Source organism: Lipophrys pholis (assembly GCF_963383615.2).
Source record: "Lipophrys pholis genome assembly, chromosome: 17".
Taxonomy (NCBI): Eukaryota; Metazoa; Chordata; class Actinopteri; order Blenniiformes; family Blenniidae; genus Lipophrys; species Lipophrys pholis.
This window is the reverse complement of record NC_137643.1, coordinates 20,412,545-20,439,908: the sequence shown is the minus strand read 5'-3', so window position 1 is coordinate 20,439,908 and position 27,364 is coordinate 20,412,545. Positions and strand designations below refer to the sequence as shown.

The 27,364-nt window shown below is 42.8% G+C and overlaps 1 protein-coding gene across 1 annotated transcript; it reads left to right on the top strand.

Moving 5' to 3' along the window:
- The first annotated feature begins 1,389 nt into the window (after positions 1–1,389).
- LOC308122513 (visinin-like protein 1) lies at positions 1,390–27,325 on the top strand. Its single transcript, XM_080484344.1, has 5 exons — positions 1,390–1,409; positions 1,532–1,569; positions 23,111–23,286; positions 25,806–26,021; positions 26,118–27,325. The coding sequence occupies exons 3-5, from the start codon at positions 23,125–23,127 to the stop codon at positions 26,313–26,315; spliced, it is 576 nt and encodes a 191-aa protein (XP_080340470.1). The 5' UTR covers positions 1,390–1,409; positions 1,532–1,569; positions 23,111–23,124; the 3' UTR covers positions 26,316–27,325.
- The last annotated feature ends 39 nt before the right edge of the window (positions 27,326–27,364 follow it).

Here is a 27,364-nt window from a genome sequence, read left to right as displayed (position 1 = left end):
GTTTTACTTCAATGTGTTTTTGTAGCGTGTACAGTCGGGTTAAAAAGGGGGGCCGGAGTTTGTTCTGCTCATAACAACAATGTGTAAAACCAATTTGCCACCACAGGAATCAATAGATGCACTACAGCTGAAACTATTATATAACCATGTAGGACATTATCAGACTGTGCCATAACACAAAAAGGACCAGCTAATTCTCTGCAGCCACAGTGCAGAGCTGGGAGGTAAACACAGAATAGAAGGATTTAGGTCTCTCGCACGTATTAGAAAAAGTTAGAAATTATAGGAAAACGTAAAAAAAGATGCAGGCTTTAGGCAAGCCAACTTTTATCATGGAGCCTTTTGTGGAAACTCTCATTGTGTTTTAGATGTTTGCATTGCATTGCACAAACATCACTTTTTGTAAATGTCTCTCAGAATACAGCCCTTAAATGACCTTACATCTGTTTTAACAGAGAAACGTGTTTTATAAACTGTAGATTACTGCTCATGAACACTACAGTTTCAGTCAAATGCGTTTTTAGGTTGTTGGATGAGCAACTAGTGTTTCCTGACAGGTAAATTTCAATGATTTTAATATTTCTCTTGTGGATAGCCATTGTCATGAAAGCGTTAACTATCAGTCGGTGGTCCTACGTCGCTGCTTGCATCTTCATCGTGCAATCCGCCACAGCAAACTTCATGACCTAAAGTTTATTGGATTCGTGTTGTACGGTGTAGCTCGCTGTTAACTTTATATCAGAGAAAAAAATGAAAAGAACACACAGAAGATACTCAATATACAGTATTACCAACGGCAGCGGGTGAAGACAATCACACACTCAGGTGAAACACATCAGGGCAGGGAATGGCAATCAGACACAGGAAGGTGAGACAAGGACTCTGAAACCAGAGGCAAAGTCAGAATATCAAAAAGAACACATGCCTGTGTGGTTTTTCATTTGAAAAACCACCAACAGCGACAACTAGTGGCCATGTTTTCAGGGTTTCTGCTGTTGCCTTGTAAATGGACATCGTCTTCGACACTGCCTAAACGCACATTTAAGGCAGGTTGGTATCGAGAAACACGCCTGAACAGGAGGGAGAGATGAATGTGGATTCGCATCCGTGGGGAAACGTGAAACAATCTTCTACTTGGAATAAAAACTGACTCCTTTGTTGATGTTTTACTGCTGTTGGTTTCCATTTGCAGCTCTTCTCCTCCTCCTCCTCCTCCTCTTCTCTCTCTCTTTAGAGCGAGCAGGGGGCGGGGGCTCTTAGGTTGACACCCCATTCCGTCCAATCAGAGGAACAGAACCCGCCTTCAAACCGCTCACGGGCCAATCGGAGTGCTAGGTGGGTGTGTCCTATGCTAATGTGTTGGCAGGGGAGACGCAGCGGTTCATTCATCTTCTTCTACACAGAGAGAGGTGAGTAGTTACCGAGGTGGCTTTTCTTCTTCTTTTTTTCAACCTGTTCGAGGGAGAAACACTGCAGAGAATCACCCGGGAAGCCAGAGAAACAGATAAAGCATTGTTTTTTCCCCCCCCAGCTTAAGGGAGCTTAATTCTTCTGCCAAACGCTACAGGGGTAAGTGAAGGGCATGTAAACAGTGTGTTAATGTGTATGAGTGTGTGTGTGAGTGTTGGGCAATGAGTCCGATGTGTGGTTTAATTCTTAACTCAACAGAGGCAATGTGTTAAAAGAGGGAGGAATCGAACTCAGAGCCTGGTCAGTGTGACTCCACTCTCTCTTATCTTCTGATGAGGAAGATGAGGAGGCTTCATCGTTCCCCCTCAAGGACAATCTGAAGTTCCCCCGTGGCGTCGGTGCCTGTGAGGGTTACCTGTGGTGGCTTATCGTCCTGCAGGGATGTGGAAAACGCAGCCTGCAGGGCGGGAGGAGGTGGAGGAGGCGGGGGTGGTGGTGGGGGAGTAAAAATGCCCTTCATGCTTTGGGAGCAATCACAGGACGAAGGAAATGAAAAGCCACCTGCGTGGACTCGTTGAGCGTCGGCGATAACGGTCACGTCCTCGAGAGCAGCGCAGGATTTGCTGCCGTTTTCTCCTTCAAAGTCATTCCAGGTTGACCTGTGTGAGTGCAGCAGGCGGGAGGAAGAGGAGGAGGAAGAGGAGGAGGAGGAGGAGGACAGAGGCAGGCTGGACTGCTGGTGTTGGTTTGGGTCCATCTGCATAATCCAGTGGCACCAGTTTCGATCAATAGCAGCAATGAGCGGGTGGCACTTCGGGCAACGCCGAGCGGTCATTCGGGATGATGTTTACAGATTGACAGATTCAAATGGCCAGACTCCCTCCGATCAGACAGGTGGTCGCAGCGACGGCTCAGTTCGTCTCCGGAGGGTTCACAGCTCGGTCACTCTCAGGCTCCGTTCCCTTGCCGTTGGTTGCTGCTTTCCTCTCACCAATAGTCCACTTTTACCCCCTCAGCAGACTGCGGGTAATTGTCAGGCCGTCTCAAGTGTCTCAAATATCCCAGGAGGACGCTGTGCCGCAAACAGACTCCCGCGAATGACCGACTCCTCCATCAAAAAGCCCGCCAGCTATTGCGCTTTATTATTCATATATCTTTCGCATTTCGTACCTCCAATGATGCCCAATGAGTCACAGTTTCCATTATGTAAACACAGCACGATGCACATTAGAGGCCAACTATAAAAAATCCCGTGATTCTGACTACAAAGACATTTTTAGGCAGATTTAGTTCACAGGTTGTGCAGAACCCACATACCTAACAGTAATTCTTGGCTGTTCTGGCAAATTCTGTTATTATTCAAAACTCTTTCCACAACATGTTCTCTATTTTCATTTCAGCTTATTTAACAGTCCCATATTAAATATTTTTTTCAGTAATTTCACAGTCTTAGGTCCTGAATTTCAGCCAGTCTAAAAGTCCATCCAGTGAACTCTACTGAGAACAGGCTGTTTCTGTATCTGTATCTGTCCACACCGACTCCAGGCCCGTCTCAGAGAGGAGTGGCTTTCTGGTGTTACAGATTAACTGGTGACCCTTGTTGCTGCTGACGACAGATGTTAAAAAAACCCGACAGAAATCTGTTGGCTGTCCTGACAAACAACATTTAATAGTATTTTCGATTAAGTTTTGAAGTGTTGGACCTTTTACGAGTCTCATTTTTATATAAGTGGTTACAAGCAGCAGCAATGTACGCTTTAACGGTGAATTTTTCATTTGATCCTGAATTAATTCAGTATATCAGTAAGGCAGAGCTCCACTACCAGAGGAAGTGGTTATTTCCCCGCATGATGTCATGAAGGGAAGAGCTCCGAATCGCTTGTACGAACACGCATTCACTAAAAAGTGAAGGAAGCGAGTCACTTTTGGGGCCTCATTCACAGGCTATGGCGATGCAGTGCTGTTAGAAAACCATTAAAAAGTGAATTTTGCTTAATATGGTAATTTAAAGTTTGTGTTTTACATTTATAGTGAACTGAACAGCCCGATCCTTGCGGGATACTCAGAATATCTTTGTCATAATTGAGATTAGCTTCTCTTTAAAATCATGGAAACATTCTGGTGTTCGTCTCCGTTTACACGACGACGAAAATGAGCGAAAAAGCAAAACTTTCGTTGCCACTGAAAACGCGACATTTTGAAAGTGGCTCCCAAGGCGAAACTTTATGAAAACGCTCGGGCTCCTGCTACTATGCACCACTGCCATGGCAAATAGTTCTTCTGCTCACTTGCAAGTAGATGTGCAACAAGAGACATGGCGGCCTCTGGAGTGGCCGGAATTCCAGTCCATATTCTTCTTTTATACTCCGTATTAATTTTAAGTTTTATAGTTGAGCATCACCTCTGATAGCATCTACTTCATCAGCCGTCCGTACGAATGTCCTTGTACTGACATCGTTAATGTTTTTAGCATATTGTTCTCTGCATGCATGTGGGTGCGTGGTTTTGTTACAAAAAAACCTAACAAACATTGTTTTCAGTGTTTCTGTTGTTCGTTTACGTGGAAGCGGTAGAAAGTCGGAAAACAATGTAGTTTTCATGGCGTCGTTGGTTGTTTTTGTAAAAAAAACACACACACATGCGCTCGGAGAACAAATTCACTGTGAACATTAACAAAGGAGAGAACGCCGACATTCATATGGCGAGATCACAAAGTTGGATTAATATTGCAGTAACTCTAAACTCTAAAACTACCAAGTCTCTGGAGAATATGGACTGGGAGTCATGACACTCTGGAGGAAAATATCGTCACTATTGTCCGTCTTCTTGTGCGTGTGGTAAATGGATTTCACTTACATAGTGTATTTTCCACTGCTGGAGGAGTCTCAAAAGCGCTTTAGATTGTGACTCACATACACACACACACACACACACACACACACACACACACACACACACACACACACACACACACACACACACACACACACACACACACACACACACACACACACACCAGTGGAGGCTGTGGCCATGCAAGGCGCCGTCACTCCATTGGGAGCAATTTGGGGTTCAGAGTCTTGACCAAGGACACTTCGGCAGGTGGACAGGTTGGAGATGGGGAGTCGAACCTGCAACCCTCCAATTGAACATGCTCTACCAACTGAAGAAGTATTTACTACGGCCGTGATGTACACGCGAAGTAGCAGCATTTTCAGAAAGTTAGTGTAACCATAAGTATCTTCATATCGTCTTATTGAGCATCGCCTGCACACAAACATGAGTTTGCATTGGTTTTTTGTTGTTGTTTTTTTTCCCACTTTGATGTCGTCTTTAAATTATTGCCTCTTATTCAGGGAAATCCTCACCAGACTTATCAAAACGCTTTTTGCTTTGATTAAACTTCAGGAACATTTTCCCGTCCTCTCTCCGGGTTTTCTCATCGCCTCCGTGAAGAAAATAAACGAACGCTTGATCTCTGCCGCGATGATGGACGCCGTCACGGCTCCTCCTCCGTTGTCAGTGGGCGGAAAGTCGCTGCAGCCGAGCACAACATCGGCGCGGAGCAGATAGGAAAACACATTATTATGGCTACTGTACATCCTCTGCTCTGGAAAGACCAATTGATCCACATTCAGCGCAGAGCAATAACATCAGCTTGGAGCGACATGGTGCGCTACAATTTCCTGTATGCGTCTGTGCATGTGGCGTTCTTTTTTGTTTTCAGATGAATGATGCGTTGAGACCCGCTCTCACCCCGCTCTGCCCCTGTATCACTTCCATTTTGTTGTAAGGGGCCACTGTGCGAGTGTCTCATGCATCAATGGCTTGGCGAGGACGGTCACCGGCGGTTCGGGGCAGCATGAAATATGTGTACGTCTCTGGACTGATTGATTCGTTCGCTCCTGTCACACGCTTTATTACACAGGAAGACAGATGTTGGAATATAAAGATGTGTGTGAGCGGGAGAGCGAGAGAGAGAGAGAGAGAGAGAGAGAGAGAGAGAGAGAGAGAGAGAGCTCATGGCCTGACCGATGGTGGTTGAGCAACAACAAAGCAAGTGTTGAGTGAAGGAGTTTGGCCTCAGCGGTGGATAACTAATAACCCCCTCCTGTGATCGATGGACGCCATTAACATGCTGTCCTCCAGTGGCTTTGACAGAGGAAATGTAACACACACCGCCGAACTGTCCTGAGGAACTCCTCTCCGAATTTGTGATGCACGCGCCAGTATGGTTTTGGAATTTTCTTTTTCTTTCTCAACTCAACGCTGTGACTCGGGCCCCGTTTACGATGTTTCAAGTGAAAAACTCATCGTTTTTGCATTTTTCTCTAGAAAAGTTTTTGCGTTTACACGGCGACGTTTTGAAAAGGATGTCCGTTTATCCAGAAAACGATGTAGTGAGCATGCCAGGACACGAGTGGGCGCTGTTGTTTGATTTTGCAATGAGACCTCACACACACGTGCACATTAACAACGGGAGAACACAGATATTCATATAGTCATAGAGAATATTAGTGCAGTTCTGCTGTGGCAGCATTCATTTGTCAGGTGGTCTGTATCGGGATGTTTTGATCTATAAGTCACATGACCAGTCAAACAACTAAAAACGGTTACAGCCGCGGACATACAGTGGGATCTATGTTTAAATATTGGGATATACGAGATAGTAACTCCACCGCTGTGAGCTGTAAATATATACTCTGCAAATTCAAACTTTAAAATCTCAAAAGTGTAAATATTCTGGATTAATTCACAAATATTGCGCAAATAATCCATCAAGAAAACTTGAGAGAGAAAGAGAACTGTTACTTAGATGAGCGAATCTCAAAGCACAAAAATCTTAATGCTAGTTTTGTACTCCTGAGCGATATTTTCAAGGTCTTGGTCCTGGGATGTTCTGGTCTTGGTCTTGACTCAGTTTGAGCCTCGATGACGAGCTGAGCTGAACTTCCATTGAGTAAAACGCTACATGAATTCAAATTACGACTTGAAATGAAGGAAAACTTAGCACTTAGCTGAAATGACTTACTTACGATTCGTAAGTTGCGAGGCATCAGTGGTTTATACTGCCCCCTCCTGGTGTGGTGGCATTTCTGCTTCAATTGTACTCTCAGATCTACATCAAACAATGAATAACACTTCGATCTCATCAAGTGGACTCAGATCTCCCAATTACCTTTCCAAATAGATTAAAAATGTCATTAATTTCCCAGTGTTTGCCAAGGATTTCTCAAACCAACTCGTATCTTTCATTGGTCGATGATTGACACAGGAAGTTGTTCTGGTTTTATGTGGCGACATTGACTTTGTGGGGGAATGTGAAGAGACGATGAGTGGGTTTCCTCTCTTGGATGCGAGTGTGAACAATCTGTCACCGACTCAGCCCGTCAGGGTGTTTCCTGCCTCTATAGCAGCCGTCCGGCTTCCTATACATTGATTCATTCATGGTGGCCCGCCCCCGTATATACTGTACCCTGACGATCACATATTGATCTTTTGGTTAGTTTTTACTAATCGTATGTCGCTATGAAGCTCATTGATTTTGTCCGATCCGTCGATGTCTTTCTCGCTCTCTCTATTCCCTCACACACATAACACAGATCTGTTAACCCCCCCTCCCGTGCGCACAGATTCAAAAAAACAAACGACGGACGTTTGTAATTACTATTGTTTTTTTTGTCTTTGTACCTCGAAATTCACAAGATCGATTCAGCATATATCATTTCTTTAAAAAAATGAAATAAAAAATCTAATTCAGGAAAAGTCCAAAAGAAAACAGTCACAGTCGATCCCTTAAACATCCATAATACATCAACATGTTGTTTGAGCGTCCCCCTCTGCAACCAGGGAGACAGAAAATAATTGTTGACATATTTGACAAGCCTTCGGCGTTGATTTTCCAAGCATGTCAAAACTAATGGACGCCCACTGTCGCGTTTCCACATCCTTCTGTTGGAGACCATTTTATAATGTTTCATGTGATTATCACTGTAAAGTAAAATGGACTTTTCTGGCCACAAATAGCATCATCATTGGCAGCATGACCGTGGAATTGTTATTTCCATAATAATGTCAATTCGTTTTTCAGATTTCAACGTCAGATTGTAAAGCACAGATACAATTTTTGATGAAGGTTCATAAAATCAGATATCCAAAGGAGTCAACAGGGTTTTTACAGCATACAAGCTGCATGTACTCTTCACTTTTCCATTAATTTATACTGTCATGGAACACATCTGCAATTTGAACAATCAAACAGCTTAATGCTTATTGTTTATTCTGAAATAATTTATAAGTCAACATAAGACGCTTGTAATCTCAGTATCATCACTACATAGATACACACAAAAGACCAAACATCTACACAATGATTCAAGTACCGGAAAAGTCTTTGTAAGCAAAAATTTCACATGACAATATTTGGATGTTTTTCTTTCACCCCAGTGCAATGAAATAAACCAGTTTGCTTGAACGACTGCGTTTAGGTTTGAAGGCTAATTTAAGTTTTTTTTGTAAATTATTTTTTAAAGCGTGATCTGTAAATAGAACCAAAACGTTCAAACAATCTTTCACCTCAAAGATTTATTCATGCGCAGGTGTAGTTTGGCCTTTTGAAGGTCGCCTCTCATGGAAACCGCATCGTTTTTGCGTTTTTGTTCCTGGGAGCCATGACACTGTGGAGGCCGCCATGTTCGTTATTGTCCACCTACTGGGCATGTGCAGAAGACGAAGACAGTAGCAGGAGGGGCCACTTAAGAATTCTCTCGAAGTTGAATCAAACAAATGATAAAACAGTGCAGTGATGTTCCCTTCTATCCGTCAATATCAGATGATGTGGCGTGATTCTGCTGCTCGGTTCACAGCACAGTGGGTTTTACATAGAATTCTTCACTACTTGAAATTTCTCCATATTTATTCTAATTTTGTCATTTCAGACTCGTCATCGTCGCACAAAGTGCTTCTCATCAAGACCCAAAGACCTCTACTTTTCACAGTCAGCTAATAGATGCACAAGTACATGTTCGGTCTGAGCCTCTCCTCGTTCGAGTGCTCATCACACGTTCGGGGGTTTCAAGTGAGATTCACCAAAGGGGGAAAGTGTGTGTGCGTGTGTGTGTGTGTGTGTGTGTGTGTGCTTCTTCTTCTTCTTCTTTTTTTTTTTGTGCCAAAAAATCAGCGTGAAACGAGCAGTGTTGTTGTTTCGGACTCTGCGCGAGTCGGTCTCAAGGTCACCGACACGGAGATAAAATAGTCCCGAATGTCAAAATTGCAGAGATGGTGAAAACAGACAAAGAGAATCAGCTCTGACACTGATCTGTTGGTCTTCATCACAAAATATGTTGGCCGCCACGTTGTATCATCACGTAGGGTATGACGCCTTCGTAGACTTCAAGACGTTAGATTTTACAGAGTTTAAATGCTGCATGATTGGATTTCTTTCTTTGTTTTCACCAAATTACCCAAAGCTGTAATTATTTTATGAAACCACCTGTAGAATTATTTGCGCGACTGTTGAAAAGTTGATATGAAAGTGTCTGAAATTGATGTTGGACATGGTACGTTGTCGCCCTATTCATTCCGCAAGTTAGGTTGCACGGCAGCGAGTGTTTGTCATTTAAAGACACGATTAAGACGATTAACTCTAAAAAGAAAAAACCTCCACGAAAGTGGGCAAAACAACTTCCCACAAATCAGATGTATTCACGTGTATTTTCACTTTTATTGAGTTTGTATTTCTAACATGAAAAGCCCTTTGTGCTACACTATAGTGTATGAAAATACTTTATGAATTAATATTTGATTTGATTACATTTCTTGGCATTACAGTTACTTTGTACAGTGTGTGTGTGTGTGTGTGTGTGTGTGGAGACAGGAACGATAGTTGACGATCAGCATAGTCAGACGTGACTCACCCAGTCTCCAGAAAGTGAGCAGCGGCGTTGTTTGAGATGGTGGCGGGGTTAAAGGTCGCCGCGGCGACCGACTCATGGGGCTATGGAGACGCCCCTCCACCCTCCCCGCCTCCTCCACCTCCGCCTCCCGTCATTCTCTCTCCGGGCTGCCCGCTCTCGAATTAGCATTTGAGGTGAGCAGCGTTTCTATAGCAATGCCATCTCCGCGGCTCCTCTAATCAGACGGATTGAAATGATACGGCGGCGGCGATGATGAGGAGCGACACCTCGGCACCGGCACGCTTTTGCATAACTCCGCCGGCGCTTACATAACCGTCCATGTTCAGCATGCATTAACAAGCCGCCGAGGAGCGGCACTCGTCGATGGCTGTCGGGCTCCAACATGCAATTATTATAACAGCCCCCCCTTTTTTTTTTTCTTTTGACTAAGTGCACCAACAGTGTGAGGTGAAGTATCTGGCAATGGCATACATATCAAAGCACGGGAAACGGTTCCATCGCATTGTTCAGGGACGATGATAAAAACTGTGTTTACCGATGGAAAATGTTCTTTACGTGTTAGTACGTAGCACACAAACGGCAGTCGTCAGTCATCGCTTGTCACAGGTGTGCTCCAGTCTCTTGGCACGGCACAATGGAAAATGTCTGAGAACATTGTTTTGAAATGTGGCACAAGCATGCAGTTTGACATATCTAACAACATTGCAGCAAACATGAGGCCAAAACTGGCCAGCGAGAGGCTCCAATCCAAACCACAAGGCAAACGTTCAAAATTTTTAAGAAATCATTAATTTTTTTGTTTTGTTTTTGAAACAATTTTCTAAACCTAGATACTAGTGGGGGAAATTGATGTGAACCTTCATCAAAATCCGCCTTCCCTTCTTTTACCGCCAGCTTTTTCCCGTCGTACAACATTAGGATCAGTTCACCTTTGGAATTTTTCTTTCCTGACGCCACCGAACCGACGCGCCAACAGGGTGGAAGTGATCATACAAAGGGATCGTGAGCATTTTCTATTTACGTGAGCCTACGATGCAGTTTTGCCTCTGTTTTTGAAACCTAGATTAATACACCACCTAGTGTAAGGAAGCTGTATTACAACACATGCGCGCACGCAAAAAAAACAGCTGTGTCAGCATTAAATTGTCCATTACGTTGCTTATAAAAAGGAGAAGCTCGTGATTTTTAGTATTCTGTATGAATTTTAGGAAACCAGGTGATGGATTTTAATGGTTATTGCTAATGTTAATACTGTATTAATAGTGTTACTGATGCTACTCCAGGTTATATTTGTAATAGGTATTGTAATGTTGTGGTCCTGCTACTGAGGATGGACTCTAGCAACAGCTAAATCTGGCACTAAGGCTGTTTTCTTTAACATTAATGTATTTTGCACGTGGTCCCTGACAAATGAACAAATAAACTAAACTAAACATACCTAGTCCACACTTAACCGTCATGCCGCTGCCTGCCACTAGTTGGAGTTACAGTGCAAGATCCTCTCCCACGCAGCGTGTTTACGTTGTTTTCATTTCCTTGAGCTGCTAATGCAGCAGAATTTACCACAATGTGTGAGGTGAAATGGATGTTTGTCGGTTGGCGTAACCAAACCACGTAAACCTGAATAAGAGTTTGCATGTCGATGTGATGTTCCTCTTCTCTTCACTCGACGTTTCGCCAAAGCATCGCGTGGGATGTGGAAGACACTGGCCGCTATTCAGATTTTCAATAAAACCTCCACATCAAGCAGTTCTATCAGTCGGCCGATCGGCACAGAGCCCACATCGATTGGCCCAGAGCCTCGTTCCCTGCTGGACGGACGTGGTTTTTTATTTATTTATTTTTTGGCAGCAAGCCTGGCAGCTGTTGTCAAGGCGACATATTGCTCTGTCTTGTTTTTGACAATTGTTTCGAGCTGCCAACAAGAGTGTTCCAAGGTTTGTATTTTTTTTGTTGTTGTTTTTTTTCCCTCCTCCATTCACAGTAAGCGGGTCGTCCACCTCTTGACAGATTTGTCCTGCTTTCGTTCTCTCCCAGGCCCCACAGTGTCGGTCAGGGCTGGTATTGGACTGGTACTCTATCGATTGTTCCCCTGTTGCTGCTGCTTCATTCTACTTTTTCCACTCGCACAGAAAGGTTATTGCCGTAGCTAACACACACACACACACACACACACACACGCTGGGGGATGGGGGCCTGTCGGTTTTTGTTCATTTTCCACCTTAATTATCGCTTCTGCCAGCTAACCATTCTCAGTCACTGGGACAGCAACACATTCTCCACTCTGGGCCGAGCAGCAGGAGTCGACCGGTGTTGTTAGAGCCCAGGATGTAACGACGACTCAAATTGTTATAAAATAGGATGCGATAAAACCTGAAATGTAATTAAAACAAGTAATGAAAAGCAAAATGTCAATAATGTAACAAGCCGCTGAGCCCAAAATGTTTTATTATTATATTCTGAGGCAGGCAAAAATATTTCCCCCCCTAATATTGTAATAATTTTATTTCATCATTAAGTGAGTCAATGATTTACGGTTTGGACTTGACCGGCTTCAATGTGAATATCACTGAAAGAATGAGTTCTAAAAGTTTGAACTATTAGTTAATACGTGTATCTTTATGCAGTTTATGGTATTTATGCATGATTGCTTTTGCCCAAGTTATTTATAGTCTTCTGTTCTCTATAATCTGTAGTGAATTTCTCCAATCAGTTCAAAATAATGTATACGCATTAAACATATTAAGATGACTTTTTATACTATTGACTACTTTTTACATTCAAGTTTTTATTACTTTATGTCTTATAACAATTTGGTCGTTGTTAAAAATCGACCTAACAAGCCTCAACCCCACCTTGTTGCCCGTGAGGAGACTCGACTTCATATTTTTTTATTGTGAAAAACCTCGGACCATAAACTGGTTGACAGTTTTAAGCTCTGTCTCCACTGAAACGGTGGGAAAATGCAACTTTTTGAAAACAGTCCGTGTCTGTGGAAATGGGGAAAAGCGCAACTTATTTAAAACGCTTCAACTCTGTCTCCATGGAAACAGGGAAAACACAATTTTTTAGTGGCAGTAGTAGTCCCAGAAAATGAAAATCAAAAGAAAATTTATCAGGATTCAAAAAAGCAAACAAACACATAATACTTTCTACTCTTATTTTTCTTGCAAATGTCCTTTTTGGCAAAGTCAATCAGACAGAAGACAGTTCTGAATGTTCTTGCCTTATTAGACGAAATACAACAAGACCTTAAGCTGTATGAAGACAAAATGACATTTAGAGATAATAAATTGAATAATGTGTTTAAAAAAAAGTACATTATTCCATTTAAGTTTTACTTTATGTCTCCGAAAATGAAATTAAATCTTTTTTTTTCAATAATTCCCCCCGGTGGAATTACAAGGCTTATTTCAGGACTGTTGGATTAAACTCCCTTGTTTCGCCTCCATGTTGACATTAATGGGGGTCAGGAGTGGAGGAGCTTTCCAGACTTTCATTTCATCACTCGTGTGGCTGATCGCTGCTGACCGGCCGAGTTCAGGACCCGGAGCGTCGCTCCGAGTGGTTCGCCTCCTTCTACCAACTCAGACTGCTGAAGTGTTTTATGTCTTCTGGGAAAAGTACTGCAGAGTATTAGAAGCAGAGCATGATTGAGTCGGTGACCCTTCCATTCCCTTCAACATATGATTTTACCTCGGGTCTTATATCAGAGACATATAGGTCCCATATTATAGTTTTCCGGCAGTTTCTCATGCAGGTAACCAAAGTGTATTTAATTGTTCATTTATTGCAGTTGTGCGTTCATGACGTGTTCTTCGCGGCACGTATAATGATCTTAGTGCTTTAACGTGAGTTTCTACAGAGGTTGAGATTTGCGCTGGTTTTCTTTTATTGGGGTAGCTGGGTTTTACGTTGTATTCGGGCTGGAAACACTGAGCCAGATCTGGCAACCCCGGAGAAGATGCCGTCTTTACGTCACCAGGCGCCATTTATGGTGGATTTATCACTGGCGCTCGTGGAAAATATGTTTTTCAACCATAGCAATTTGAAGCAGAATATGAAACAGAAGAAGTTCAGACTCTGCGGCTGCAGCAGGACATTTCAGAACCGTTAGCATGTTGTTACAGTTGCTACCAAGTGGCTAATGCTAGCTCCTGCTAACTGTAAAGGAAACTGACATGGATGTTCATATCTTACAGAATTTATTCAGTATACCAATAATCTTTGTACGTTTCTATCCACCTGCGAGAGGATCAAGGAGAGTATCCACTACCAGAGGGAGTGGTTATTTCCCCGCATGATGTCATAAGGGGGAAAACCTCCCGATTCCCCTGTATGAGCACACATTCGCGAAGAAGTAGAGCAAGGAAGTGAGGGAGATGACAGTTTCTTCACTCCTGAGGCCCCGTTCACAGGCTGCGGGACATAGAAAACCATTATAATTCATGGGATCTTAAAGGACTTGCTTCAGGCCTTTGAAAAGTAGCTGTTCTTCACTTGAGCAAAGAAAGAAAAGACAGTTTTGAGCTGAAGTGTCATATGTTGGAGCAAACTGGGGGTTTTAACATTCTTAAAGATGGTGCTTGTGTAAGATTGAGGCTGATGAGTCATTTTCGTTAAGAGAAATTGTATTTTCTAGAATTCGGGCTCCTCAATATCTTTATTATTGCAAAATGTTTTATGTAAATGTCAGAAAAGCCTGACTGAACTCCGATTAATCATTTTCATGCACGTCAAAGTCGAGAAGACAGAATTGTAAATATGAAAGAAAAGTGTCATTAAGCCCTTTAGATTAAAATAATAATTGCGTTACTAACTTTTTTATGGGGGGGACGGATCTCCATCAAACAAAGGCTCTCCCGATTAGACCGAGCGTCGAGTGTCAGCATGACAGCCGGAATGAAGACGCGTTAAGGCCCCTTCGGCTTCGATAAGACTCACGTCTTTCTCTTCCCTGCATCACCCGCCTGCCGCCTCCCATCTCCCTCCGTCGCCTTTTCACATTTCACTCCCCGTCTCTCTCCACATCTGTTTGTTTCCTCCCTCAGAGGTGTGAGTCCAGATTGAGTCATCCCTCCCGCTTGGATTTCTTCACACAGCCCCGTGTTTTTTTCTTGCTGTGGCCTTTTTCCCCCTCCCCCGTCACTTCCATGTCACTTTGTGTCCGCATGTCCGACACCGTCAGAGTGTGATGGAGCTAATGCGTCCTGCCTGTGCCTGGTTGATGCTGGCAGGTTTTGTGTGTGTTTGTGTGTGTGCGTGTGTGCGCGCGTGTGTGTGTGTGTGTGTGTGTGTGTGCGCGCGCTCGCTCGGGCCCGGTTGACGTGAATGGAATGTCAAAGACGTCATTGTGCTCAGCAACAGCGTGTTGCCAGGCCGATTGATCCGGTTGGCGGGAGGCACCGGAGCCGCAGTTTGGACTCGTAAAAGAAATTGCAGCATTTAAAAATAAATAAATAAATAAAGCGATTAATATTAGCCGCGGCGGACTGGCGTCTCCGATTGCATTAAAGAGTATAAATTGGCTTCCCGTGGAATTTGATTATTTGCGGGGCCGTTGCGGCTTTATCATGGCCGTCCTCAGATTGGCCATTCATAAATTAGGCGGACGGTAATTGGAATACCTGATTCAATGTTCCGGCGTGAAAATCAAAGCTACCGGGTGGGTTACAGGGTTCTTGGAAGTCATTGGCTATTGTCCCTCAAGAACTAAGATCGGGACGAGTGCTTCAAGGTCAACAAGCTTCACATTGTTAAAGATTTAGGTTGGGAATCACTGATTTTAGGTGATTCAAGTTGGTCAGTTTTTTCTTACCCTTGGTGCAAAATTGATTTATTTTCATGTCACCTGCCATCATTGGTCCCATTCCCATTGCATATCTCGAGAGCTTTAGCCAAGAGCAGCGTCATGCCAAGAAAACTCAGGTTGAGTCTGGTTCGGGGCAAGGTCTCATGTTTTCTCTGTAATCATTTATGGGTTTTTTTTACTGTTATTCCTGCTTCATGTCCCGTCATAATCTGGGTGTACTCTGATTTTTTCCTCCTTTCGATGAAGATGAACTAGTTAAATCAGGGTGAAGATCAAGTCTTCCACATATAAAGTTCACAGACTTTGACTAATCAGGGTAAAACACAACAACGTCTTGGCAACGCTTTGTTTTGTTAACAATAATTCATTATAATACTATGAGTCAGTGGTCACCAACCAGGTGTGAGGCACCCTTACTGAGGCAGCAGACGTCAAAGTGAAGCCAGAGGCTTTTTCTGTGATTAGAATTAGACGTAATAACATGTTTTGCGGAACTCGAACAAACCTTGGAAATTACTAATTGCTGTTGTATGTTGATTAAGGTTTCTGTGCCCACCAATATTTGGCCTTTTTTTTTATTTTTTTGAGGACATCTGTGATATCTTGTACTTAAAATGTATTTGTTTTGAACGTTATCTAAATTTTACAGTTTGAGTTATTTTCAACAGATTTTGACATTTGACAGCAGCACAAATACCATTAATGTATTATATATAGTATTATATTATATATTTTCTAATATGCTTTTATCTTTTTTTCTCTTTATTGTGTGTTTTTACTGCCGTGTTCGTGCTCAATGTAGAACATGAGTTTCAAAGCCAGAGCAGTAAAATAGTGCCATAATAACCTTTAAATGTAAACATGTTCTTTGATGTGGCTCCGACTATTGAGTTTTATATAAGTGTATGTTTCTGCGAACCATTTCGGAATGACGCTGACATATCAGCGTCACTGCAGCTCGAGTCTGTGAGCTCACTACTGTTAAGAAAACCTTTGTTAAAAAGTCAAATTGTGTCTTTTCGAGTTGCTCAGTCTTTTCCTGGACCGGATTGGAGCCGCTCACGGGGCCGGTCCTGGGCCACGGGCCTTATGTTTGATACCCCCGCATTGTAAAACAATGCATGTCAATAACAGACACTTTTCACCAATGAATCCTTGGCTAGAAAAAAAAAGACTTTCTCTCCACTTTGTCGAACTTTTCCTTCCACTCAGATTGACAGGCCGGTTCTTTTATAACACTGGAAGTGCAAATTGAGTGCAGATCTTTATAAATCTCCACATCAACTGTGGATGTGGGCGAAGGCTCAGAGGTCAGGAGCCGCAGCGCAGCAGTCTGTAGTCAATGTTTGGAAAAAAGCAAAAAAAAAGCACATCTTTATCATAATGTCCATGCATGCAGACAAGCATCACCTTTACAGCAGCGGCAATAACAACAATCTTGTTATTTAAAACACCGGCCTCAAAGCCGTGCTGTCATAGTGAGTTTGTAGAAATATGAATAATGTGGCAGTTTTAGTTCGAGTTTCTTGAGACGTTTCACTCTATTTTGTCCCGGAAGATTTCCTTCAAATTGGCTTCATGCTAAGATTGTCGTAATTTTCAGAAGTAATTGTTTTCTTGTGAAAATATGGACAGTCTCATTATGTTTACTCTGTGCCACAACAAAGAATATTTTTTTTAAAGGTGATTATTCACCGCTCTGATCCACACGAGAAGAAATTGTGTCGTATGAAGCCCCTGAATTAAAACGTGTTTGACGCCGCTGATTTAGACGTCTCTTTTCGGAAATGCGAGCGAAGCCCCGGAGAGAGAACTTCCAGGGTTATTTTGTATAAAACCTACAGCACCACGCTCTGCAGGAGCTGAAGACTCCGTGAGCAATTACAGTGAAGCCACGGGTTCCGGGTTTTATCTTTGATCCGTTCAGACGGCGTTTTCTTTCCTTTGTGTTTGCTCAACTGGTGAGTTTCTGCCTCCGTCTTCCTTCAGAAACTCCATTACCTGCTACATTTGCTTCCCTAACTGAGAATAAAATCTCGTCTCAGTCAGTTGGAGCAGGAAACAAAGTTACAACCCCCGCGGTGTGTGTGTGTGTGCGTGTGTGTGTGTGCGTGTGTGTGTGTGTGTGTGTGCGTGTGTGTGTGTGTGTGTGTGTGTGTGTGTGTGTGTGTGTGTGTGTGTGTGTGTGTGTGTGTGTGTGTGTGTGTGTGTGCGTGTGTTGTCTTTGCTTTGCAGTCAGTGATTCACACAGCTACCTGACCCGACTGTAAATGATTCAGCGGTGGTTAAACTTTTCATTCCAGCTGTCTATGGAAAGACTTTTGCAACTTTAACAGCAAAATGACATTAATAGATAAAAATAATTTGAGCAAACATGGATATTATACAATCTTTCTGGCTTCATGAGGCTCTTTGGTCGTCCCTGAGACGCCCGTTTAAGGCCAAGGACAAATTATGACTAAAATGGAAATTATTGCGCTTATTTGCCGATTAGTGAGCCACTCACACATCAGAGATTAAAAGGAAGCAGTGCTTCCAGTGGCTGAGGCCAATTTAGGCCAAGGTTGTCAGGAGCGTGGTGGACCCCGATGGAAACGCAGGCAAGAAGTTTAAATTTAAAGAGTTTAGTTCTTATAAAAGGCAGAAAGCCGTGGAGTCTAGGAGGGTTAGGCTAGACTGAGTCCAGTTTACACACAAACGCAGCTCCAAGTCTCCACTCACTCCGGCCACAGTGGAGATCTGGATAAACTCCGTGTCTAATGGGGGGAGGCAGATATTTACTTCGCAACTTGTGAAGCCGGCTATCATGGCTTCATGCTTCTTGTTACACTGCCCCCTACAGGTTTGGCTGCTCATAGCAGCTCTGAAGCAGGTGTACATGCAAGTCCGTGTCAATGAAGGTTTTTTTTTTAAACGCAGAAGGGGAAATATCCATTTTTGTCACAACCTGGGAGCATGTAAACATGGCCTAAGTACACACACACACACACACACACACACACACACACACACACACACACACACACACACACACACACACACACACACACACACACACACACACACACACACACACACACACACACACACACACAAACACCGCATTTTTGTTTCAGAATAGTTTTACACGGAAGTGGCAGCAACATTGTAGTTAGCATGCCAGACCACAAGTTGGCGCTGTTGTTTGTTTTGTTAGTGAAACCACAACCACAATGTGAATATTCACTATGGAGAGTACACAGATATTTATATGGACAGACGACCAAGTTGGATTGTTATTACGGTGACTGTCAAAATAAAACTACCAAGTCCCTGGAGAAAACCAACTTTTGTTTTCAGGGGCTCCGAGCGCCGTGGTCGTGACAACGGATGCCCAAAATGCAACTGAAGTTCTGAGTTTTTATTTAAAGTTGTTGCCTTTTAAATGAGTCCTGAAAGTGGGTGTTCATTTATTGAAGTTTTTCACTTGTGCCGAAGTAAAGTGCCTCTTTAAATCCCGCAGCAGACAGAACGACACACAAAGGAGTCGTTGAACTCAAAAGTCTTCCGTCACCTTTAAGCTGATTCATCTGCGTTATAGCTCCAAATTAAATGCAGCCTCCTTTGTGTGAGTGGAACACTTAAGAGTTGCTCTTTTATGGCTGCGACGTGCTGAGTTCTTTTGTTATCAACACTAAAAGTGGAAAGCTAATGAAAACCTAATGAAGTCAGGCTGCTTGGATCGCACAGGGAGAGGATCTGCATCCAACAGATGGACGTCTAACGGTCAGGATTAACCCTGTGATTCTTTAATTGCCCCTCCTTTCGTAGGATCATAGTCACATTATCTCCGTTGCATTTTCTTTGGAGATATCGAAAACTGGACTCGTTGTAGAAGAAGTACAATAAGCTTCCTATTGGCATCACTCACTTGTCCTCTAAGACTCTGGTTCTGCAACGACGCCTCTCCACTTATCCAAGGAACGCGAAGAATATTTGTGCAGTTTTCAGAGATGTAAGTCTCCTCGGCCTGCGTGACTCATTAACCGTAAGATACGACGGGACTGGGATTTGTGGCTGAATCGGCGGCGTCGGCTGCGGCCCCCGGTGTCAAAGTGCGGACGCTGTCAGATGTGAGTCAGGCATGGCGACACCAAGGCGCCGCCGCGGTCATCGGGCATGTGAATGGCTGTGTGGGTTTGTGGGTAATGGGCCGTTTTATGGGCAGAGTCGCAGTGGTGCTGTGTGTCTGAGCTCGCAGGTGATCCTCAGTGTCTTTGGCCTATTTGATCAATCAGAGTTATAATGGGTGGCTGGAGACCGACCTGTTGCTCATTTCCAGTCTTGGTCATTTTCTGGATGAATGATTAAGTTGTGATGAGCTGGAAGTGAAATAAATCCACCATGAAAAAAAACCCCTCAAGGTGGCGTCATTGTCAGGAGCGACCAACGCCTTTATTAATATGTTGCTTGGCATGTTTTATATTGACAATAAGTACCGATTGGTGATGGGTCCGGCAGCGTCGATGCGTCGGCACGTGCGTCGAGCTCACAGAGCGAAACCCCCGCGTCGGTGCGCGAAATGCTTTAAGACAAAGTCACGTGACCGATACGGACGCTGTATCGCTTGTGACCGAGGCACCAAACTGTGTTTATAAAGGAAGCGCATCTGTCAACGGGACACGTCTCTGCCAAAAGAATCGCAGACCTTTTGAAGCACAATTCGTCCGTTCAAGCCAGTGTGACCTGGAGGTTCCTGCTGTGTGGGACTCATACTGGTCTTATATTGGCAAATATGTCATTTGTTTTGATTCCCTCTCAGTGTCCTATTGATCTATCAGAATTAAAATCCATTCAAAGTGACATTTAGTTGAAATTATCACTTTTATTTTGCATTTCTTCGACTAAACTGTCCAACATAAATAAAATCGCCTCCTAAAATGCTGAGGCGTTACGGAGCCGGGCAAGAAAATGAGAAAATTACAAATACACCTAATAAACACAGGTAAACATACATCTTACAGCTTCTTCACGGTCGCTTCATAATAATGAATACAATTTTTTTTTTTAATTTCTTTTTTTTTGACCACCAAGCTTACAGGAAGCGCTGGACCAGGGGAGTTTTTGAGTTTTATCATGAAGGATTGAACCCGTCAGCGTTGTTGAGCGTGAGGCCTTCAGGAAACTGCTTTAGGTTCTAGAACCATCATACAGTATGTGTTGCCGTCCAAAAAGATTCGCATCTAAAATGTTTAGAGAAGTAGTTGATGTATTTAATTTAATTATATGGATTTATAAAGTGTCTTGTGACCAATGCAGTACCACACATGATTTCATCTAAAAAAAAGTGACCAAATTTGGCATTCAGTCTGCATTGCACACACTCTAAATTTCTTAGTAAAGAAATCAACTGACTAAATCCCCACGCTTACAGCAGTCAGACACGAATCTAGGCAAATTGTAACATACTTCAGATCAAGCACCTCAGCCAAAGAGAAGTTTGCTCAAATGCAACAACAGATGGAACAAAACCCACTGCGAAACTTATCATAAAGGTACCAACACGCTGGAACAGCACATATCAAATCCTGCTGAGGCTGAAGGATGAGAAGGAGCCAGTGTGTGTGTCCGTTTTCTCATTAAAAACACATAGAACTCCGTTTACAGCTGACGAGTTTACCACTATAAGACAAAGACTTCCTGTGACAGTGGAGTTGTCTGAGGAGAAGGGAGCGTCACGCTCAAAGGTCATCCCCAAGATGAAAATACTATATTGTGCACTGGAGTGTAATGCTTTGAAGTGGCATACACAGTCAGCAATACATAAAATATATATTTTTTTGAATAAAATGTATGTATAAAAAACCCCTCCATGCCCCAAAGACAAGGACTTAAGCAACATCACATTCACTACACTTCCCCTTTGATTTTCCAACTTTATCGACTGCATATTATGAATATATCACTTTGATCTTAAATATATATACGTAATATAAAATACTATAACTTACATAATATTGAATACACTACGTCATTGAATCAGTATGTCAGGTGAGTCTCTCAACGAGGTTTCCTGCAATGCTTTTTTAGATCCAGCAGGTGTCAGTATTGAGGAACACAGTGATACAGCGACACAGGACCGACAGTGTCGATACAGTTTGGGTAATGTGCCACAACGCTTCACGAGGCCTCATCGACCCATCACTAGTATTAATCCATGATGATTAAATGCTGTTGACTAAGGTGGAAAGAGTCCTTTGAGATAACTGTAGTTGGGGAAACTTAGTATCTAGAACCAAATTGGCGTTTGGCTAAGCCCCGCCCCCCTTAGTTGCTAAATTGGAGAAGTCGTCGCAGCTCAGTGGTTTAACGTCTCGACCCCCGCTCAGCGTGGGATAAGGGGACGCAACATAAAATCCACATGGAAACGCCAAGTTATTTAATGTTCGCTCTGCAGAACATTGAATACAAGGCTTTTAAAAATATAACAACATCCACAAGAACCCAAACAACTTAACAAAGCAACAATAACAAAGATAAGCAGCTTACAATAAACACAAAAACCAAACCAGTGAGCCAAAGGCAGTGGGCAGAGCCGAGGGTTACGCTAAAACAAAAGAGCTAAGATAAGAATAAATAAAGAAATAAAGAAATACACAATCACTAAATAAATCTGGAGCGAGCAACATTGGAAGCAGAAGCAGTAGTAGTAGTAGTAGTAGTATTATGAGTATTATTATTATTATTAGTAACATTATTAGACAACTTCTACTCTAGTTAGATTCAATTTAATTGATATACCTGTCTTATCTTCATATATCATCTGTCTGTAATAGTTACACTAATAGTTTTTTTTCCACCACAAGTTCTTCTTAAGAAAGTAAAAAAAAGTCACGTTTCAAAAAGACACCCCTGTGACTCTCACGGAAGAGTTTTAGGGTCACTGAAGAATTTGGAGGCTAAAAAAAAAAAAAAAAACCTTCGTGGCCTCAGAAAAAGTCGAAAATCAAAGTCGAGATTTTTTTTTTTCACGGTGGAAAAAAAAAGTCCGTCCATCCACCTGCCAGCGCGTGTGACTGCTTCCTCAAAATGCATAACAGGCGGTTTAATGAAGTGATGAAAAGATGCTTCAGCACAGAATCTAGCTCATAAACACGGTGCAGTTATCATCAGTATCAGGACTAGAAGAGACAGAGCAGCCTGCTGCGTTGTTCCGTCGTGGAAGTTCGTCGAGTACGAAGGACAAAGACACGGATCCCGGGCTGCTTATTTAAATGTGTTCTTATTAATCAAGGAAATCCTGTGTAAAATCACATGTCCATAAGCAGTAAGCAACCCTATATAGTCACAATTAAGTGATTTAATGTGAATTCACATCTACGGGCAAATGATGAGGGGTGGATAGACGTCTCTCCGTGAAAAAAAAAATAAAATCTCGACTTTGATTTTCGACTTTTTCTGAGGCCATGAAGGTTTTTTTTTGTTTTTTTTAGCCTCCGAATTTTTTTTTTTTCTTCAGTGGCCCTAAAACTCTTCCGAAAGAATCACAGGGGTGTCTTTTTGAAACGGGATTTTTTTTTACTTTCTTAAGAAGAATTTGTGGTGGAAAAAAAACTATTAGTGTAACTATTACAGACAGATGATATATGAAGATAAGACAGGTATATCAATTAAATTGAATCTAACTAGCGTAGAAGTTGTATAATAATGTTAATAATAAGGTGATTCTCCCTGTGGAGCTCTGTGGCGCGTACCATTGAAGGTCCGCTTCACAAACCCTTTGGTATAATGAAATCACGGTCTTGCTTGCCTTTCTAAAGTGTTTTGTACAGTATATTCAAACCCACAGCGTCAAAACAAGACACCTCTTCACCGGTCTTGCATCTGCACTCAAGAGACCTGCGTCTTTCAACAACACATTATTTCTGCTTCGTTGTGCACCTCCTCATCTGTTGTTTTCAACCTGTCTTTCCCCAAATGTCTTCTATCCCAGAGAGGCCAGGCACCATGGGGAAACACAACAGTAAGCTGGCTCCGGAGGTCCTGGACGACCTGACCAAGAGCACCGAATTCAACGAGGCGGAGCTCAAGCAGTGGTACAAAGGCTTCCTCAAGGACTGTCCTTCTGGTATTCTCAACCTGGATGAGTTTCAGCAGCTTTACGTCAAGGTGAGAGCCAGTGGAACTACCAGAGGAGACACGGTTAATTAAGTAGGTGTGTAAAAACACATTAAGGTGTGTATTGGGTGTCTTCATCCAGGGTGGAAAACCAGCCAAGTCCGCCGCTGCTGGTGCTGCACTGAGTATTCATAAAAGATCCCAGATATCACCAGTGTTGCCCGCAGGTTGACAGAAAAACTAGCCATGTCAGCAGTTTGGAGATTCTTTAAGATTAATGATAATCACCGTCATAAGAGACCGTGAATGATGTTCTGCCCAAATTTCAAGAGGGGGAGAAAGATAGTCCAGCAACTTAATCACCAGAGTCATTTTGGCCAGCGGTGTTAGCCCGATGTCGCTACGACATGCTACTGCTGCTCCGAGTGCTACATGCTACATGCTAAAGAGTTTCGAGGCTCATACAACAGCGATGCTACATTAGCATAGATCAGTACGTTGATTGGCACTATGAACTGCGTTATGCGTACGCCTGTAAGGCCATTGGTGCCTATTTAGTGGAGTGTCTTTTGAAAATTAAAGCTTAATCATCATTTTCTTTTTCGTTTTCATTAAGTCACAGAATAAGCGGTATTGTCAAAGAAAATTAAAATGCAGTTTGGATGATTATTAGTTTTTATTTATGAGTCAAAAAATGCAGTTTAATGTGAAAATGAAAAAGCATTTCTGTTAATACATTTCAAATTGATTTTTGAGCCATATTCGCTTCCATAGCACAGAGGCTGTGTGGAGGTGGTTTACATTAATGCCTTTGCTTAACCACATTTGATAAGTACGACTTGGTATCTGCAAGTAGCCAGGGGTTAGTACTCGTACTCCTTTAAAAAGTGGTATTGTGCATCCCTATTTAATATAAAACTAGTAGTTGAACATGAGCTCCAGTATAAAACTGTAGGGGTACAAATATAACACCTTGTATTGATCGCCAAATACTTAATACTACACAATGTTTCTTTTTGTCGGAAAGTTTCAAGTTGTGTCATTGCAATGATCGAGCGATGGAAAACTTCCCGTGGAAATCCACTGTGTAAAGACAAAACTGGACCTGTGACAGCTCACTGTCGCCACCACAGTTGAAAGCAGATTCTTAAATGCAGTGGGCAGACACACATTATGAGAGCTGTTTGGAACAGGTCGTATTATGATCTTCCACCTGTGGAACACTCGACCTTGACGACTTTCAGCCGTCAGGAAACGGTGGAGCTGAAATCCTCGGTGGCTGATTATGCAACGATCAGTCGGGTTCAGCTTTTTCTCACATCCTGTGCAGTGCCTCGCGGAGGAAATGTACTGCTTGTACTTTCTGTCGTTATACAACCAAGGAACTACCTCTTAAGTGACTCATGAACAAGCTGTTACATCGAGAGATTTATGAAGGTTTGATCAATGTTTGGGGAATAGAGAGGAAGCAATGCTTGTTGCAGCCTTGTTCTGAATCTTTCAGAATCTTTTTGAAAAGCCACAAAGAGACGCCAGGCTTCTTTATTGGACAATCAGTGCAAAGATATTTAAGATATGTCATTTCTCATTGCTTCCAGCTCATCTGTTCCCCTTCTGCTGGCAATCAATGAACAATAAAAACACATTATCTCCGACATAGCTAACGTCCATAAAGCCAAACATGGGAACATTTGTAAATCCACCATACTGATCTATATTTCCAATCACATTTTGAGTCAGCGCGGCGATGCCAGGTCACAGCGGGTCCTCGGAGGGCTGCAGAGCGAACGCCCTGCCGAGCTAACACTGTCACACTCAAGCAGTGACGGAGAGCTGCACGTTCAGTCTGTGTCAATAAACCAGTTGCTTTACACACAAGTACAGACAGAAAAAAAGCATCGTCCCAAAATCTCTGAAGGCGAAATTATAACACTCTGGTATCACATAATAGTGACGCACGGAAGAAGCTTGAAGACACGGCCGATTGTAACTGTCATTTCAATATGACGGTGTTCTCATTTTGCTCGTTAAATGCAGCAAAGGCTATACGTAACTGTTTACTGGTTGTATAGGTAAACAATTTTTCTTGGACTCCATTTACACGACAATGTTTCAAGTTTCATCGTTTTCGTTTTCCAAAAGTTTCGCATTTACACGGCAACGTTTTGAAAACGCTGTCCATTTACACAAAAACACTAAAAATGATATAGCATGTTTGGCCACTAGTGGGTGCTGTTGGTTGTTTTTTGGCTGAAACTGCACACACATGCGCGCAGAGTACGCTATAAAGATCAGCAACGGTGAGTAGATGGACATTTGTATGGACAGGTGATGCTATTACAGGTGACACTCAATGATACAACTACCGAGTCATGAGTCATGACGCACTGCAGGCCGCCAATGTTGCTATTGTCTACAGAGCAAGTGTAAGAGAGTGTTTTCGAAAAGTTCCGCGTTAGGAGGCGTTTTCAAAAGGTTGAATTTTCAGTGAAAACAAGTATCATTGTCAAAACGTTTCAAAAAGATTCCTCGCTCCTGTTGACACCATCTTCTCACTTTTCCGTTTCCAGTTTTTCCCGTACGGGGATGCATCCAAGTTCGCCCAGCACGCGTTTCGGACGTTCGACAAGAACGGCGACGGGACCATCGACTTCAGAGAGTTCATCTGCGCCCTGTCCATCACCTCCAGGGGCAGCTTCGAGCAGAAACTGAACTGGGCCTTCAACATGTACGACCTGGACGGGGATGGGAAGATCACACGCATGGAGATGCTGGAGATCATCGAGGTGCTCGTCTGCCTAGATTCCGACTTTACCAATAAAACCACGAAGCTGAAGCTCTAAAAAAACCCAAATATTTTTCTTTGTTTTGACCCTCTACAGGCTATTTACAAGATGGTGGGCACCGTGATCATGATGCGTATGAACGAGGACGGCCTGACCCCTCAGCAGCGCGTTGACAAGATCTTCTCCAAGATGGACAAGGACCACAACGACGAGATCACCTTGGAAGAGTTCAAAGAGGCGGCCAAGTCCGACCCCTCCATCGTCCTACTGCTGCAGTGTGACATGCAGAAGTAGAGTGGCGGGAGGACGGAGGAAGGGAGGGTGAAGGAAGGGGGGGGGGGGTTTAAAAGTCGAACTGAAACGTGAGAAGAAAGGAGGCTGAGAGGGCAGGAGGAGGAGGAGGAGGAGGAGGAGGAGGAGGAGGAGGAGGAGGAAGAGGAGGAGGCAGGAAAGCTTGTTTTAGGGTCCGTCTTTCTCTCAGCAGATGAAGCGATGACAAAATAAGCGTTTTGAATCTCTGGTTGGTGCCATTCTTTTCACTGGAGGTCTCCTGGAACACGTCACGTCACAAATTCAGTGGTAGAAATCCCTCCGTCAAACAAATACAATAGAAGAAAAAAGTAGACGCATCTTGCACATCTTGTGAAATATTCCTTTAAAAGCTGGCTCTGCCATGTGTTTAACCAGGTGTCACTTTGAATTACCACCCTCTTAGGTCGATTTACGGGTAAAAGCCCCACTGCAAATTTTATTTCATTTTTCTTTTCCTGCAAAATCTCTATGAAGCTTCTGTTCTGCACAAAACTACCAACAAGTTGAATCATTTTTGAGGAATTTAACCTTTTAAATACCAGTTTGATTGCTTTCAATAAAAACATGTAGGATGCATGGAGAAATAAAACTTCCGGAATGGCTCCATCAAATAAGAATCTGTTTTGTTTCTGTTAAAGAGTAGATAAAATATTAACCGTGATGGCTTATTTCCATAATTTATGACCCTATCGAGTCATAAAGTGAATAACAGTGACACCAGGTGAGCAAACAGGTATTTAAAGGGCTATAATTCCGAAAATGACTGAATATTTGTTTTGTGCAGGAGCAAATTCGTTAATGCACAGGAAAATTACCTTCCTTACTAAAATGTGTCCCATAGACACTGACACAGCCAAAACGATGGAGCGATCGAGAGGAAGAAATTACTCAAATAAAAGTTGAACTTTTTAGACTTATTTTTTACTAAAACAAAAGGTAAAATACAATATTATAGGGTGTTCTTTCTTCATTGTTTCTTTACAACGAATTACAAAAAAATTTAATAAAAAAAAAAAAATACGCAGTTGGTA

What these genes read in the sequence shown, in the direction of transcription:
- LOC308122513 (XM_080484344.1), top strand. Translation starts at nt 23,125, where the DNA reads ATGGGGAAACACAACAGTAAGCTGGCTCCGGAGGTCCTGGACGACCTG. An exon ending in TTCAGCAGCTTTACGTCAAG is followed by an intron (nt 23,287 to 25,805) that starts GTGAGAGCCAGT and finishes TTCCGTTTCCAG; the next exon opens with TTTTTCCCGTACGGGGATGC. An exon ending in AGATGCTGGAGATCATCGAG is followed by an intron (nt 26,022 to 26,117) that starts GTGCTCGTCTGC and finishes GACCCTCTACAG; the next exon opens with GCTATTTACAAGATGGTGGG.